The 18,040-nt window shown below is 38.0% G+C and overlaps 1 protein-coding gene and 1 pseudogene across 1 annotated transcript; both read left to right on the forward strand.

Moving 5' to 3' along the window:
* The first annotated feature begins 4,882 nt into the window (after window positions 1-4,882).
* LOC122689603 (U6 snRNA-associated Sm-like protein LSm8) lies at window positions 4,883-5,428 on the forward strand. Its single transcript, XM_043896195.1, has one exon. The coding sequence runs from the start codon at window positions 4,972-4,974 to the stop codon at window positions 5,338-5,340; it is 369 nt and encodes a 122-aa protein (XP_043752130.1). The 5' UTR covers window positions 4,883-4,971; the 3' UTR covers window positions 5,341-5,428.
* An 11,666-nt stretch (window positions 5,429-17,094) lies between these two features.
* On the forward strand, window positions 17,095-17,790 carry LOC122690471 (annotated as a pseudogene).
* The last annotated feature ends 250 nt before the right edge of the window (window positions 17,791-18,040 follow it).

Raw genomic sequence — 18,040 nt, forward strand, 5'->3', positions numbered from 1 at the left:
ATCCCATGGACAGAGGAGCCTGGCAGGCTACAGTCCATGGGGTTGCAAGAGTCGGACACGACTTAGTGACTAAACCACCACCACCATACATCATTGTTTTGTTGATGTTAATGCATTTTGTATTTTTCTATTGTTGCATCATAAATTACCACAAATTTAGCCATTTAAAATAACACCTTATTAAAAAAAAAAATAACACCTTATTGTCTCACAGTTCTGTAGGTCAGACATCCTGATGGGCTTGGTTGAGTTCTTTGTTTAGGATCATACAATGCCAAAATCAAGGTGTCCCCAGAATTGGCTTTTATATGGAGTTATCTGGGGGAAGAATCCACTCCAAGTTCATTCAGGTTGTTGTCAGGATTTAGTTCCTTACCGTTGTAGGACTGAGATCCCATGCTCCCAGCTTCTAGAGGCTGCTCACATTTTTCCTTATGTGTCCCCTTCCATCTTCAAACCAGCCCTGGCACACTGAATCCTTTTTTTGTTTGGAATCTCTCTGACTTTCCATTCTACCACTAGCTTGAGAAAACTCTGCTTTTAAAAGATTTATGTGATTTTTAAAAAATTATGTAATTAGATTAATGCTATTGGGGAATAATACAAAATAATCTCCCTATTTTAAGGGGAATATTACAACTGCAAAATCTGTTTTACCAGGTGATGTTAATATAATCACCTGCATGGTATCTCATCACATTCAAAGTCCAGAAATTAGGGTGGGAAATCTAGGGAAATTAAGGTGAGGCTTTCTAGGATTCTGCCTATTACTATAGATTTATTTTCCTAAAAAAACTACAGGAGTCACTCTGGTTGTAAAAGATTCAGCCATTATGGAAATACTGTACATGGAGCAAAACATGAAAAGCATGTTTCACCACCTTTCCCCTTCACTATTACCTCTATTTAGAAGTAGCCTTTTATATATTTTTTGTGCATAATGGGACATCTTTTTGTAACTGGCCATCCTACTTACCTTCCTTGTTGTTATAACTTACCTTCCTTATCAGTTCTAATAGTTTTGCTGTTCATTTTCTTTGGTTTTCTAGGTAGATAATGATTTTCCCTCCTTATCATATTTATAATTCCTATATGCATTTACTTGACATATTATGTTTTATTGAACTTCAACAAAAAATGGTCAAATAGTAGAGGCAACAGTGGACATCTTTGTCTTTCTCCTGGTTTAGTGAAACTTCTAGTAAAGTGTTTCCCAAACTCATGTTCTGGGTGATAATAGATTTTTAATCTATTTAATTATGAATATTTCAAACATAGAGCAGAGCTGAAGGAGTTTTACAGTGAACACTGGTAAATGCACAGCATAAATTTTATCATTAATATTTTGTTATATTTTATCACATAGCTATCATCTGTCTATCCATCAATTAAACCATATTTCTTGGATTTATTTTCCCATTCTACCACTTGCTATTCTCTACTTAATAAATTATTTTCAGCTTTTATATTTATTAATACATTACTCTAGTTCTAAGTTTGATTTGCTGTTTTCTTTGAAATGGCTTATGTTAAATATATGGCTTATTCATTTTCAGTCTTCCTTACTTATTTCTAAAATAATTTAAGATTATACTTTTTTTCTACTTGCCTTTAATATATAATGCTTTCATTCTCATTAATTTCTAGTCTATAATTTTGGTTTTGATTTCTTCTTTGACCATTAGTTATTTATAAGTATTATTTGATTTTCAAAGTGACAGCTTTTGGGGATGCTGTTTTTGTGCTTAGAAGTTAGTTGTATTGCACTGTGATCCAAGAGCATGACTTTCATGATTCCTACTATTGGAAATGTATTGTGCTCTCTTTTGTAACTTACTTCCTTTTGTGATTTCTTTATATATTTTAATGGAATGTTATTTGTATGTATGCTTATGACACTAAGATATTCTTGGTAGATAGTATCTTTTATCAGTATCTCTTTTACCCTATTTAAAACTTTTTGCCTTTAATACTAATATTTCTAACGTTAATACAGTTGCTTATATATGTGTGTGTATATATATATATATATTTATATTTATGCATGCTAAGTCTTTCAGTTGTGTCAGACTCTTTGCAACCCTACTGGACTGTAGCCTGCCAGGCTCCTCTGTCCATGGGTTTATCCAAGCAAGAATTCTTTACCGTCTGAGCTGCCTGCAATGCAGGAGACACGGGTTCGATCTCTGGGTCGGAAAGATCCCCTGGAGGAGGGCATGGCTACCTACTCCAGTATTCTTGTGTGGAGAATCCTATGGACAGAGGAGCCTGGCGGGCTACAGTCCTTAGGATCACAAAGAGCCGGGCACGACTGAGTGACTAACACTTTCACTTTCATATATGTCTTTATTGTTTCTTTTCTGATTAGAATGCCAGACAAATTATTCAAATAGAGTTAACAGTTGTTAGTATGGTATATAGTCTTCCAGATCTTTTTCTATCTATACACTGATAGATATATATATTATAATATAGATTTTTTTCAAACAATAAAAAGGGAGAGAATCATGCTATATCTGTTTTACAACTTGCTTTATTAACAATGTATTCTTGACATGCTTTCTATATCACTGTATATACATCTACCTTACTTATTCTTTTTAACTGGTCTTTGGAGTGAACATTTATGCAAAGTGCCTGGCCCATCACTATCTTTTTTTAAATTCAAATATAACTTCACCAGAAGCCTTCCCTCACCCTGCCCCCCCAAAACTAGACCAAGGTAGCCTATGATGCAATTTCATGATACTCTACTAGTTTACTCCATAGGCACCCAAGACAGTTATACAATTGTGTGATTAATGTCTGTTCCCTCCACCACATACAGACAGACATACACCCTGAACACACAGCTTATAGTGGACAGTAAGCATCTAGAGAGCAGGGACCATGTCTGTTTTGCTTATATTTGTACAATATAAATATAAACACCAAGCACAGTGCCTGAAAATTTTACCTGTTCAATAAATATTTTTGAAGGAATGAATAATAAACAATCCTATGAGGCAAGTATTACAGTTATGCCCATTTGGCCTTGGAGTACAGAATAAAGCAGGTCAAAGGCTAATAGAGTGCTGCCAAGAGAATGCACTTGTTATAGCAAACACCCTCTTCCAACAACACAAGAGAAGACTCTACACATGGACATCACCAGATGGACGACACCGAAATCAGATTGATTGTATTCTTTGCAGCCAAAGATGGAGAAGCTCTATACAGTCAGCAAAAACAAGACTGGGAGCTGACTATGGCTTAGATCATGAACTCCTTATTGCCAAATTCAAAGTGAAATTGAAGAAAGTGGAGAAAACCACTAAACCATTCAGGTATGACCTAAATCAAATCCCTTATGACTATGCAGTGGAAGTGAGAAATAGATTTAAGGGACTAGATCTGATAGACAGAGTGCCTGATGAACTATGGACGGAGGTTCATGACACTATACAGGAGACAGGAATCAAGACCATCCCCAAGAAAAAGAAATGCAAAAAAGCAAAATTGCTGTCTGAGGAGGCCTTACAAATACCTGTGAAAAGAAGGGGAGCGAAAAGCAAAGGAGAAAAGGAAAGATATACCCATTAGAATACAGAGTTCCAGAGAATAGCAAGGAGAGATAAGAAAGGCTCCCTCAGTGATCAATGCAAAGAAATAGAGGAAAACAATAGAATGGGAAAGACTAGAGATCTCTTCAAGAAAATTAGAGACACCAAGGGAACATTTCATGCAGAGATGGGCTCAATAAAGGACAGAAATGGTAGGGACCTAACAGAAGCAGAAGATATTAAGAAGAGGTGGCAAGAATACACAGAAGAACTGTACAAAAGAAGATATTCATGATCCAGATAATCATGATGGTGTGATCACTCACCTAGAGCCAGACATCCTGCAATGTGAAGTCAAGCGGTCCTTAGGAAGCATCACTATGAACAAAGCTAGTAGAGGTGATGGAATCCCAGTTGAGCTATTTCAAATTGTGAAAGATGATGCTGTGAAAGTGCTGCACTCAATATGCCAGCAAATTTGGAAAACTCAGCAGTGGCCACAGGACTGGAAAAGTTCAGTTTTCATTCCAATCCCAAAGAAAGGCAATGCCAAAGAATGCTCAAACTACCACACAATTGCATTCATCTCACATGCTAGTAAAGTGATGCTTAAAATTCTCCAAGCCAGGCTTCAGCAATACGTGAACCGTGAACTTCCAGATGTTCAAACTGGTTTTAGAAAAGGCAGAGGAACCAGAGATCAAATTGCCAACATCCACTGGATCATCAAAAAAGCAAGAGAGTTCCAGAAAAACATCTATTTCTGCTTTATTGACTATGCCAAAGCCTTTGACTCTGTGGATTACAGTAAGCTGTGGAAATTCTGAAAGAGATGGGAATACCAGACCACCTGACCTGCCTCTTGAGAAACCTATATGCAGGTCAGGAAGCAACAGTTAGAACTGGACATGGAACAACAGACTGGTTCCAAATAGGAAAAGGAGTATGTCAAGGCTGTATACTGTCACCCTGCTTATTTACCTTATATGCAGAGTACATCATGAGAAACATTGGGCTGGATGAAGCACAAGCTGGAATCAAGATTGCCGGGAGAAATATCAATAACCTCAGATATGCAGATGACACCACCCCTATGGCAGAAAGTGAAGAAGAACTTAAAAGCCTCTTGATGAAAGTGAAAGAGGAGAGTGAAAAAGTTGGAACTCAACATTCAGAAAACTAAGATCATGGCATCTGGTCCCATCACTTCATGGCAAATAGATGGGGAAACAGTGGAAACAGTGGCTGACTTTATTTTTCTGGGCTCCAAAATCACTGCAGATGGTGATTGCAGCCATGAAATTAAAAGAAAGTTACTCCTTGGAAGGAAAGTTATGACCAACCTAGACAGCATATTAAAAAGCAGAGACACTTTTTAGCTCATTTGGTTGCTGGGGCTGTTGTGTTTCCAGTTGCCAGGTCGCGTATCATGACGTCTACCTTGGAGAACTACATCAACCGAACTGTTGCTGTCATTACTTCTGATGGGAGAATGATTGTGGGAACACTGAAAGGTTTTGACCAGACCATTAATTTGATACTGGATGAAAGCCATGAACGAGTGTTCAGCTCTTCACAGGGAGTAGAACAAGTGGTACTAGTGTTATACATCATAAGAGGCAACAATGTTGCAGTCATTGGAGAAATTGATGAAGAGACAGATTCTGCACTTGATTTGGGAAATATTCGAGCAGAACCTTTGAACTGTAGCACATTGAGGAAAAACTACATATATCGGACAGCTGTAAATCTTTGTACAGAAACTGATTATTCTGAGATTGATGGTCAGAATTTTTAGGAATGTGTAATTGTGGATTTTGACTCCATGTTGATTCATTGTAATATGATATGTAAATTAAAATATTTCTACATTTTATTGAAAAAAACTTTTTTTTTGGCCTAAATATAAAATAAAAAGCAGAGACATTACTTTGTCAACCAAGGTCCGCCTATTCAAGGCTATGGTTTTTTGAGTAGTCATGTATGGATGTGAGAGTTGGACTCTAAAGAAAGCTGAGTGCAGAAGAATTGATGCTTTTGAACTGTGGTGTTGGAGAAGACTCTTGAGAGCCCCTTGGACTGCAAGGAGATCCAACCAGTCCATCCTAATATTGGAAGGACTGATGTTGAAGCTGAAACTCCAGTACTTTGGCCACCTGATGTGAAGAGCTGACTCATTTGAAAAGACCCTGATGCTAGGAAAGATTGAGGGCAGGAGGAGAAAGGGACGACAGAAGATGAGATGGTTGGATGGCATCACCGACTCAATGGACGTGGGTTTGGGTGGACTCTGGGAGTTGGTGATGGACAGGGAGGCCTGGCATGCTGCAGTTCATGGGATTGCAAAGAGTCGGACACAACTGAGTAACTGAACTGAACTGATGGGTTACAAAGGTGTGCTCATTTAAGTAATTGTCACCCTTTAAGAATCTTCGAGAATCCTCAGAAATAAATGGATAAGGTAACAGTAGATTATAGGTTTTATAATATGTCAGTTGGTGTCACTGGTGGCTCAGATAATAAAGAATCCGCCTGCAATGAGGGAGACCCAGGTTTGATCCCTGGGTTGGGATGATCCCCTGGAGAAGGGAATGGCAACCTACTCCATTATTCTTGCCTGGAGAATTCCATGGACAGAGTACCCTGGTAGGTTATAGTCCATGGGGTCAATACTTAAAGTTTTACCTTTTAAAAACTTAGTTGCATAAGATGAGTGTTCCTTTGGATTGTTAACTGACTTTTTATTTTTATAGAATGCTAAAATGGACATCCTTGTAAATAGCTTTGTACATGTATGCCCTCCTTAAAACAAATGCTGGAAATGGAATTGCTCCAGTGGGTATGCACATTTTATAATTGGATAGCTATTGCCAACTTGCCCTCTAAAAGAAATTATACAAGTTTAGATTCGTTGGACCAGAGTATGAGAGTGATTTTCCCACATACCCTTGCCAAAACTGTGCATTTTGATTCATGTTTTCTTTGCTAGTCTGTTATGTGTAAAGTGGTATGTCATTACTTTCATTATTTTTGATTTCTAGTAAAATTGAGCACCTTTTGTTTCTTAGCCATTTGTGTCCTTCCTTTTTCAAATGTGCAGCTTGTTTGTGTTGTTTGCCCATGTTTTCATTGAATTTAGTATTTCCTTGCCAGTTATGAATAGTTCTCTTTTTAAATTTTTTATTTAAAAAATTTTTTATTGAGGTGACATTGACTTATAACATTATGTTTCATGTATACCACATTATATTTCTACTTCTGAATGCACACCAGCATGCTCACCACCAAAATTTATTTCCCATTTATCTTTATACACTTGGCCCCCTTTCCCCAATGTGCATTCCCCCCTGCCCCTTCTCCTTTGGTAACCACTACTCTGTCCCATATATACATGTTTGTTTTGTTTTGGCTTATTCATTTATCTTTTATTGTTTGTTTGTTTGTATTCCACCTATGAGTGGCATCATACAGTATTTGTCTATTTCACTTAGCATAATACCCTTATTATCCACTCATGTTGTCATAAATGGCAAGACTTCATCTTTATTATGACTGGGTAGTATATATATATATATATATACACACCATCCTCTTTATCCATTCATCTTTTGTTGGGCAGTTAGGTTTTTTCCATATGTTGGCTACTGTAAATAATGCTGTGATGAACATAGGGGTACACATATCTTTTCAAATTGGTGTTTTTGTATTCTCTGGATAAATACCAAAAAGTGTAATAACTAGATCATATGGTAGTTCTTAATTTTTTGAGAAATCTCCATACTGTTTTCCATAGCAGCACAAAAAAATGGACAGATATTTTGTGCTCATGGATTGAAAGAATTAACATTGTTAACATGTCCATATTACCTAACACAGTCTACACGATTCAATGAAATCCCTATCAAAACCTCAAGGAAATTTTTCACAGAAATAGAACATAAAATTTAAATGGAAGCACAAAGACCTCAAATAGCCAAAGCAATCCTTAGAAGAAAGAACAAAGCTGGAGGTATCACGCTACCTGATTTCAAACTATGTTACAAAGCTATAGTAATCACAACAGCATGGTATTGGCAGAAAAATAAGATATCTAGATCAATGGAACATAGTTGAAAGCCCCAAAATAAACCCATACATATAAGGAAGATTAATTTACAGCAAAGTAGCAAAAAATATACAATGGAGAAAGTTTAGTCTCTTCACTAAATGGTGTTATTAAAACTGGACAGCCACATACAAGAAAAAGAAAACAAAAAAGAAATTAGACTATTATCTCATACCATACACAGAAATAAACTCAAAATGGATTAAAGGCTTGAATGTAAAGCCTGAAACCATAAAATTCCTAGAAGAAAACAGAGGCAGTATGCTCATTGACACAGATCTTAGCAATATCTTTCTAGATATATTTCCTTAGGCAAGGGAAACCAAAGCAAAAATAAACAAATGAGACTACATCAACCTAAAAAGCTTTGCATAGCAAAAGAAATCATCAACAAAATGAAAAGACAACCTACTCAAGGGGAGAAGATATTTGCAAATCATATAGCCAATAAGGTACTAATATCCAAAATATGTAAAGAATTCATACAACCCAACAACAACAAAACCCCAAACAACCAGGTTTAAAAATGGAATAACTCTTTTTATAGTGTAGATAATAACCCTTTGTCTTCCTGTTTCCAATATTTTCCTGAGTTTGTTATTTGTCTTTAAACTTGTAAATTTTTTCTTGGAATATACAAATTTAAAATATTTTCTTTATTTTAATCAAATTGTTATTCATTTCATTTATAATAGCTGGTAAATGTACTATACTTTGAAAAGCTTTCCCTACCTCAAGATTATAAAATTCTTTCTCCATGTTTTTTCCTAGCACTTTTATGTTTCTAATTTTTTACTTTTGAATGCTTGTACCATATAGGTTTTATTTTGAGGTACAAAACAAATGTAGATTTCCAACTTTAATTCTTCCCAATGGCTACCCAATTGTTCCTACATAATTATGTCAAATTAAATTAAATAGTTGTCATTTTACTCATTCATTTGAAATGCCCCTTTATTAAATGCTATATCTCCTAGGTATTTTAGAGTCCATTTCTAGAATCTAATGTTCTATTGTGTAATAGTAAAGTGTGTAAGTGCTGAAGCCAGACTACCTACCTGGGTTTGTACCCAGCTCTGCTACTTATGGTTTCTGAATCTGTAAAATGGGGAAAATAGTATCCATGTCTTAGAGTTGTGATTACTAGATAAGGTTCATTTAGGTACAATTATTAGAGTGGTCCCTGGCACATAGGGAGTACTGATATTTTAAAATATTTATTATTAAAATTTGCATTATCATTTAATCATTTTTCATAGTACATGATAACATCATCTGCATATGATATTTCTATTATCTTGTAGAATGAATCCTGCGCATGCTCAGTTGCTTCAGTTGTTTCCGACTCTTTGCAACCTGATGGACCATAGCCTGACAGGCTCCTCTGTCCATGGGTTTTTCCTGGCAAGAAGACTGGAGTGGGTTGCCCTCCTCTAGGGGATCTTCCCATCCCAGATATCGAACCCATGTCTGCTGCGTCTCCTGTGTTGCAGGTGGATTCTTTACCTGCTGAGCCCTTGGTGAAGTCCAGACTGCTAGGCAGCTTGAATAATTTGCAGATGACCTGTGGCAACTCTACTTATCCTCCTCTCTTATATTTCATCCACATTAGGCATCTTAATTCTAAGCAGTTAGGGATGGGGAGAAGAGGAAAGAAGGGAGAGGAGCAAAACTGTCCCTATTCACAGATGATGTGATTGTCTATACAGACAATCACAAATAAACATGTGTGTGCATGCACACACACACACAAACACACACACTCATTCTCCTGGAACTAATAAATGAATTTAGCAAGGTTCAAAAATGCAAGATCAGCACACAGAAACCAATCACATTTCTATATACTAGCAATAAACAATACTACTTATAATAGCTCCAAAAAATGAAATAGGTAAAATATTACAAAACATGTACAGGATTTATATGCTAAAACTATAAAATGTTGATGAAAGAAATCTCCAAAGACCTAAATAACTGGAGAAATATACCATGTTTATGGACTGGATGAGTTGACTACAAAATTTATGTGGACAGGCAAAGGAAATAGAATAACCAAAATTATGTTGAATATATTGATAAAGGTGGAGGAATCACACCATCTGATTTTAAGGCTTAATGTACAGCTCAGTAATCAAGGCAGTGTGGTATTAGAGAAGTCACAGACATGTAGAGCAATGCAACAGAATAGAGAATACAGAAATAGACCTACATAAATATGGTCAATTGATTTTTTGACAAGGTGCAAAGAACTCAATGGAGAAATGACAGTCTTTTCAACAAATGATATGTGTGATATTGGAATGATTGGATATCCATGTGTAAGAAATGAACCTTGACCAAAAAACCTCATACCTTGTATAAAAATTAACTCAAAGTGGATCATAGATCTGAATGTCAATAATAAAACTATAAAATTTTTGGAGGAAAACATAGACAAACATCTGGAACTTTTATATTGCTGGCAAGCATGCAAAATAGTACAGCTACCCTGGAAAAGAATTAGGTAGTTTCATATAAAATTAAATATACACTTAACATACATGTATGCTTCTGTGTGCTAAGTTGTTTCAGTCATGTCTGACTCTTTGCAACACCATGGACTGTAGCCTGCCAGACTCCTCTGTCCGCGGGATTTTCCAGGCAAGAATATTGGAGCAGATTGCCGGGCCCTCCTCCAGGGGATCTTCCAGACCCAGGATTGAACCTGCATCTCTTACGTCTCCTGCATTGGCAGATTCTTTACCACTAGCACCACCTGGGAAGTTAATGGTCCAATAATCCCAATCCTAGGTGTTTACACTGGAGAAATAAAAACTTATGTTCACACAGATACTGTACACAAAAACTTAGAGTGTTCTGTTCATAATCACCAACATCTGGATAATAACAAATATCCTTTGTGGAATGAATGGATAAACAAACTGTGGTACATTCATCCAGTGGAATATTACTCAATGATAAAAAGGAAAAAACATGCAACAACTTGAATCAATCTGAAAGGTATTGTGCTGAGTGAAAGAAGATGATCTCAAAACATTATACTTTCATTTATATGACAAGGATAAAAATATAGTGATGGAGAACAAATCAGTGGTTAGGAATGGGAGGAGGGTGTGACTTCAAAGCAATAGCACAAGTGAGTTTTCTGGGGCAGTGAAGCTGTTCTGTATCCTGTTTACAGTGGCAGTTACACAAATCTATGTGTGTGTTAAAATGGAACTGTATACACAAAAATCAAATTTCCCGTCTGTTAATTAAAATACAAAAAAAGATGCTAGAATTAGAATGACACATGCTATGTCTTTTGGGTCAGTACACAACCGCAGCTTTGTTTAACTGTTTTAATTTTAACAATTTCTTCTGAAAATTCTAAGCTCACTATAAAATATCCTAAGTACAGCTAGGCCTCTGTACTCAAGCTAGTTAACCCTGTCATGTCCTGCAAGTGCATCAGTTAGAATTCTTTCAGTTGCAAGTAACAGCAAAGCCAACACAAAGTGAATCAACCAGTAAGGCCATTTGATTATCTCCCATATATACATGTGCTCAGTCACTTAGTTGTGTCTGACTCTTTGCAACCCCATGAACGGTAGCCCACCAGGCTTCTCTGTCTATGTGTTTTCCCAGGCAAGAATACTGGAATTTCCTACTCCAGTGGATCTTCCCAACACAGAGATCCAACCCATGTCTCTCGCATCTCCCATATTGGCAGGCAGATTCTTTACCACTGAGCCACCTGGGAAGCTCCACATATACATAGATGGAGGTATTCAAGAGTAGATGATTCAACAGCTCAGCAACATCATTAAGTACTGACTTACTTCCATCCTGTTCCACGATCCTCAGCCTATGGTCCTTCACCTTATGATCCTGAGATGGCCACAACTACTCAGTCATCATATAGTCTTATACCAATGTCAAGAGGCTAACTGCCATGTATCCCTTATTATGACTAAGAGAAACTTTCCCCATAAGCCCCCTGCCTTAGCTCAATGGCCAAAAATCATGTCTCATGCCCATGCTGAAGCCAACAATTTGGCAAGGTAAATAGAATTACCAAGATTAGTTGCCTTAGACAAGTGCCACTTGCATTATGGCCCCTGGACTGGTACTAGTCTGCAAACTGTTAGTTACCAACTAGGTTTAGAAATTGAGATTATACATTCAGGAACTTTTAAAAAATTGAAGTATAGTTGATTAACAATGTTGTGTTAGTTTCAGGTGTAGAGCAAAGTGATTCAGTTATATATATTTCAGTTATATATATTTTTATTCTTTTCCATTATAGGTAATTTTAAAATATTGAATATACTTCCCTGTGTTATACAGTAGGTCCTTGTTGTTTATTTATTTTATATAGAGCAGTGTGTATTTATTAATCCCAGACTATTGATTTATCCCTCCCACTTTCCCCCTTTGTTTTCTATGTCTGTTGTTTAAAAACTTTAATACAAGTTGACTAAGTAGTTGTTATGTCTTTTGAATATAATAAAAATTGGGGGCTGGCATTTTGTAGGCAGGTCTTCACTTGAGAATCCCAGCTCCCAAGATGCACAGGATTACTCTAAATATTCACAAAAGTGGGGACTGTATTAGGAAGGAAAAAAGTGAAGGATGTCGTTTGGGTAGGGTACCAACAATGTGGGCCATGCAAAAAAATTTATGGGAATGATGTTACTCCTAGAAACCCTGGAAAATTCCAGACAAGAACAGATTTGGGGTCCAGTGCTGCAGAGCAGTCTCTTCTTTTGGCTTCACTTTTATATTTACCTGTGGTGCTACCAGTCTCAGGCAAGAGAGTCTTGAGCAGCCAGCTGGAGTTGTGCCTCTCCTAGGAAGCCACACCCCAAAACCTGTTTCCCAGCTGGCAACATTACCTGTGTTTTTTGTAATACCAGAAAGTCCTCCTTAGAAGGCTATAATTGGCCTACATCTGCCATTCTTACTCACAACAGCAAAAACAAAAGCAAAAGAGAAAAAAATCCACTAGACATGCCAAATTAGGCACAAACAGTCAGCTGGCCACGGTGACTCACTCTGTAGCCTGTGACAGGGGCTCTCAAACTTTTCTGAGCTCAATTCACAGAGTAAGAAATATATTTGACATCACAACTCAGTACACATGTACCTGCACACACATGCACAAACACATACCTGAAATCAGCGTTTCATAAAACAGTATTTACCGTGTGTAATACAACTCTTTTTAAAAAATTGTACTTTTTTTTCGTTAAAAAATTATGATCTCCATCCCACTAAATTAATGTCACTACCCACCAATGTGTTACAACCTATAGTTTAGGGGAAAAAATGCCCTTAAGTGGGGAGATGTAATGGTTTTCAATTACAGAGGCCTTTAGAGTGGCTACCAGTGTCTCTGTGTGCAATGTTGTAGCTCCATTTGCATCTGTGTCAACACTTGAGCCCTAACACCAAGACAGTGTTTCTACAGCCTCATCTTTCTACTCATAAGCTTCGCTGACCTCAGAGCTCTGGCTTCCTAAATCACCTGCCTTAGCAGTAAGAAGGCCAGAGGCTCTCCAGGCTGTTCATGGAGCCTGAGTTGCCCTAGCAACACTTGACTGTAATTGACTCCCGCTGTTACCTGCCTAGCCTGCTTCTCCACACTGCAGGCTATGGTCCCCTTTTCTTCTGCCTTTCATAACAATCCTTCCATCCTTGTTACATAGACAGATGTCTGCTTATCCTTCCCCCTCCTGATACATGGTCAGATTCTTGGCACATACCTCCTTGGTACCCTCCACATTGCCAAATACTTGCTCTGACATGATTAAATACTTTTGGATATAGATGATTTGCATGTCTTTCAAATCACAAACAATATCTTAATGCTGGGCAGTTTAAATCAGAGGTCACAAGCTCAAATGTAGGCAAGGGCTAGGTAGGTCACACAAAAGTCTACATGGACACTGTGCCTCTTCCTAAGAGGAGCAATGCCTTTTCTGTCCAGCTGATTTTGCCATACAGAAATGCACATCCATATGGCTAGAATCTCCTGATTTTTCCAGAGAAGCCATAAAGTCTGAGTTTTTACATGATTTCTACCAATTTTTATATACTGACAAGTAATTTAAAAATATTTTTAAAAATTCTTATGAGCCAAATCAAACACATCTGTAGACTGGATCTGTTCAGCAGGCTACCAGTTTGCAAGCTCTGCTCTAAGCTCTCCTCTATCCTCTATCTTGCATTTGGACTTGAAGTCTTCTGCCATCTAGGGCAAAAGAAGAAAAACCACCACCAATAACTGGGCTTAAATTGACTTTAAACCTCTTTCTCCCAGATGGCCACAGTAATCAGGCAAGACTCTTAAGAGGTGTTCATGGAGTGAAAGCAGTAGGTTCCACTGTTTTTACTGGGCACTAGAGCACCTATTTCTACATATCACTGTGTTCTTATTTGTTCCAGTCATGTAGTGAGAATGTAAGGCTGGCCACTGGAGAAAGCTTGATCTCTTGGGGAGGGAGCCCTTCTCTTGGTGCCTTTGCTTTGACCATACTTATTAATTACATAGTATTTCCCTTCCAAGTATTCCCATCTGTACCTGAAATAGAAGCTTCTGTCCTTTCAGAAGTATTGGGAAGAGAACTTAGCACCCACTGTCCTACTCCTGCCTTTACCCACCTCCTTCCCACAGTGACTGATGGATGAGATTCCAAAATGTCTTTGCAGGCTTATTGCCTAGCCCCTGTAGAGCATTCTGCTCTCTATTTTTCAGAGATGCCTTGTTCATATCATGCTTGTGTCCTCCTCTCTCCCCCTGCATATGGTCAGCCCCACTTGGGTGAGCTCAGCAGGGTGAAGGTCTGCTGTACAAACCCACCTATTTCCTCGGTAAGTTGTAGTCTAGGCTTGGGATGAAAAAGTTGAAAACCTGATTCAGACTGCAGGCCACAGACCCATTCTCCAAGCCAGTCTTGTCAACAGTAACTTTCAATATTCATATATATATATATTTCATATATATATATATATATATATATATATATATATATCCATTAGTTTGAAATTCAAAGGGAGATAATGATGTGATTATAGGGCCTTTAGAGAGATCCCATGGGTCAAAAAACTCTAGGAATGGTTACAAGGACTGGCATTTGAGATCTAGAGTAATATTTGAGGGAGGCAGTTCTCCTTGTGGGAATATGGTGGCTGGCATGCATAGGTGTTGCAACTGCTTTTTTCCCCATAAGAGTAGGCACCTTAGAAAGCACTGGCCATGCATATCATTGACTATGGGAATTTGCAGAAGTTTATATTATGATTGGCATCTGCAGGCATACAACTGCTTCTAATAGATGGCAACTTTAGAAGGCATAGGCCTCATAGGTTTTTGACTTTATAACTGTGGCTGGTGTCTAAAAGCAGGTGGGCCCAAGTGGGTCCTAGTAAGAACAGACTGTGCATGCTTTTGTGGTAGAAACAGGGATTAGGGTATCAGGAAAAGAATATTTTGGTACTTGTTAAGGTTTACCTCAAAACAGCTTCAAAGCAGCATCAGAGGACTGAAAAATTTTTACTCCCTTTTTCTTATTTCTTAGCCAGGACCATAGGCTGGGGTTTTTACCTACAAAAGTAACTTAAGTTCCAGGTGAATACTAAGAAGTCAGATTATATCTGTACATTCAGTAGGAGGAATGCGATCAGCACTGTTATCTTGATTTGAATTACATCCTATCCCAGAGGCAAGGGAAAACTCTGGAGGAGCTGCCTTTTTTAATTTTTGCGGCATATCCACAGACTCCTAGACCACCACACATATACCATCTCCACATGATCTCAGGCTGGCTCTGGATTAACTAATAACATAAACCACGACCATGACTTTGGATTTCAAAGACCCAGACTATGGGCTTAACCTAGGAAAACAGATGATTTTTATCAAGGTACAACTAGAGAAATGAGAGTCCTTACCATATATAGGCTACAGCATCTTCTTGTATTGAGGTGGAGAAACATGTCTTAAAATGATTAAAATTCCAAACACTAAGTAAAAATACTTTAAAGACCACCTTCTCAAAGAATATGGTTTACTCACAAAATCAAGGTACTGGGTTTCTTTCAGAATAATGTTTCACAATAATATATTTGTGAGTGATATGACATGATGTTTGAGATTAGCTTAATATTCCAGGCCACATTCTATAGTGGCTCAGACAGTAAAGAATCCACTTGCAATGCAGGAGACCTGGGTTTGATCCTTGGGTTAAGAAGAGCCTCTGGAGAAGGGAATGGCTACCCACTCCAGTATTCTTGCCTGGAGAATCCCATGGACAGAGGAGCCTGGCAGGCTAAAGTCCATGGGGTCACAAAGAATCAGACATGACTGAACAACTAACATTTTCACACATTTTACACATGTATGAACCCCATTGTAACCACAAATCAAAGACCTATTAATACAATAGATACACAAAAATCAAAAAGAAAGAAGCAAAAACATACTACTAAATAAAGTCATCAAACCATATGTAGAAACAAAATGAAGAAGAAATGAACAGAGAATAATGACCAGAACCACTGTGAAACAGAACAAAAATGAAAATAAGTACATAATTATCAATAATTACTTTAAATGTCAACAGAATAAATGCTCTGATCAAAAAACTTAGGGTGGTTGATTGGATAAAAACAACACCCTTCAATATCCTGCCCACAAGAGATTCACTTCAGGGCTATTAGACACAGACTGAAGGAGGCAAGGATATGTCATTTGTTGGATCATAGAGAAAGCAAGGGAATACCAGAAAAGCATCTACTTCATTGACTGTGCTAAACCTCTGACTATGTGGATCACAACAAATTGTGGAAATTTTTTAAATAAAGAGATGGGAATACCAGACCATCTTACCTGTTTCCGGAGAAGCCTGTATGCAGGTCAAGAAGCAACAGTAAGAACCAGACATGGAACAACAGACTGGTTCAAAATTGGGAAAGGACTACAACAAGGCTATATATTGTCACCTTACTTATTTAATTTATATGCAGAGTACATCGTGTGAAATGCCAGGTTGGATGAATCACAAACTGGAATCAAAATTGCCAGAAGAAATATCAACAACCTCAGATATGCAGATGATACCACCCTAATGGCAGAAAGTGAAGAGGAACTAAAGAGCCTCTTGATGAGGGTGAAAGAGGAGTGTGAAAAAGCTGACTTGAAACTCAACATTTAAAAAAAACTAAGATCACAGCATCAGGTCCCATCACTTCATGGAAAATAGAAGGGGAAAAAGTGGATGTAGTGACAGATTTAATTTTCCTGGGCTCCAAAATCAATGCAGACAGTGACTGCAGCCATGAAATTAAAAGATGCCTGCTCCTTGGAGGCAACTCTTGTGGATGCAGCTAGCACAAGGCTATGGAGTGCTGAGCCATGCGTCATGCCCTGGGCTGCCCAGACTAGTGAATAATACAGTCAAGATGGCTAAAGGTGATCCCGAGAAACCAAAGGGCAAGATGTCTGCTTTTGCCTTCTTTGTGCCGACGTGCAGAGAGGAACATAAGAAAAACCCCGAGGTCCCTGTCAATTTTGCTGAATTTTCCAAGAAATGCTCTGAGAGTTGGAAGACCATGTCTGGGAAAGAGAAGTCTACATTTGATGAAATGGCATAGGCGGATAAAGTGCACTATAATCAGGAAATGAAGGATTATGGATCAGCTAAGGGAGGCAAGAAGAAGGACCCTAATGCCCCCAAGAGAACACTGTCTGGATTTTTCCTATTCTGCTCTGAATTCTGCCCCAAGATCAAGTCTACAAACCCTGGCATCTCTACTGGAGATGTGGCAAAGAAGCTGGGTGAGATGTGGAATAAGTTAAGTGACAGTGAGAAGCAGCTATACATCAACAAGTTCGCAAAGCTAAAGGAGAAGTATGAGAAGGATGTTGCAGACTATAAAGGGGAGTTTGATGGCACCAAGGGTCCTGCTAAAGTTGCATGGAAAAAGGTGGAAGAGAAAGAGGATGAAGAGGAAGAGGAGGAGGAGGATGAATTAAAAAAAACTGTTGATCTGTCTCCTTGTGAAAACCTTAGAGTAGCGAGCACCATGATTGACACACCTCTCACCCAAGACATGTCTGTTGCCCTCATTAGGTTTAATTACCCAACTGGATCATGATCATATTGTAGTCTCTCAAAGTGCTCTAGCAATTAGCAGTGGTTTACATGAAGTGGCCATGGGTGTCTGGAGCACCTGGAAACTGTATCAAAGTTATACATATTTCCAAACATTTCTAAAATGAAAAGGCTCTCATTTTCTCCTCACTCTGTGCACTTTGCTGTTGGTGTGACAAGGCATTTAGGATGCATGAGACAAGTGCTCGAGGCTGGTGCACTGGGAAGATCCAGAGGGATGGGATGGGGAGGTA

This window comes from Cervus elaphus, chromosome X, assembly GCF_910594005.1.
Source record: "Cervus elaphus chromosome X, mCerEla1.1, whole genome shotgun sequence".
NCBI classification, from domain to species: domain Eukaryota; kingdom Metazoa; phylum Chordata; class Mammalia; order Artiodactyla; family Cervidae; genus Cervus; species Cervus elaphus.

Coding starts and splice junctions, on each gene's coding strand:
- LOC122689603 (XM_043896195.1), top strand. CDS start 4,972: ATGACGTCTACCTTGGAGAACTACATCAACCGAACTGTTGCTGTCATT.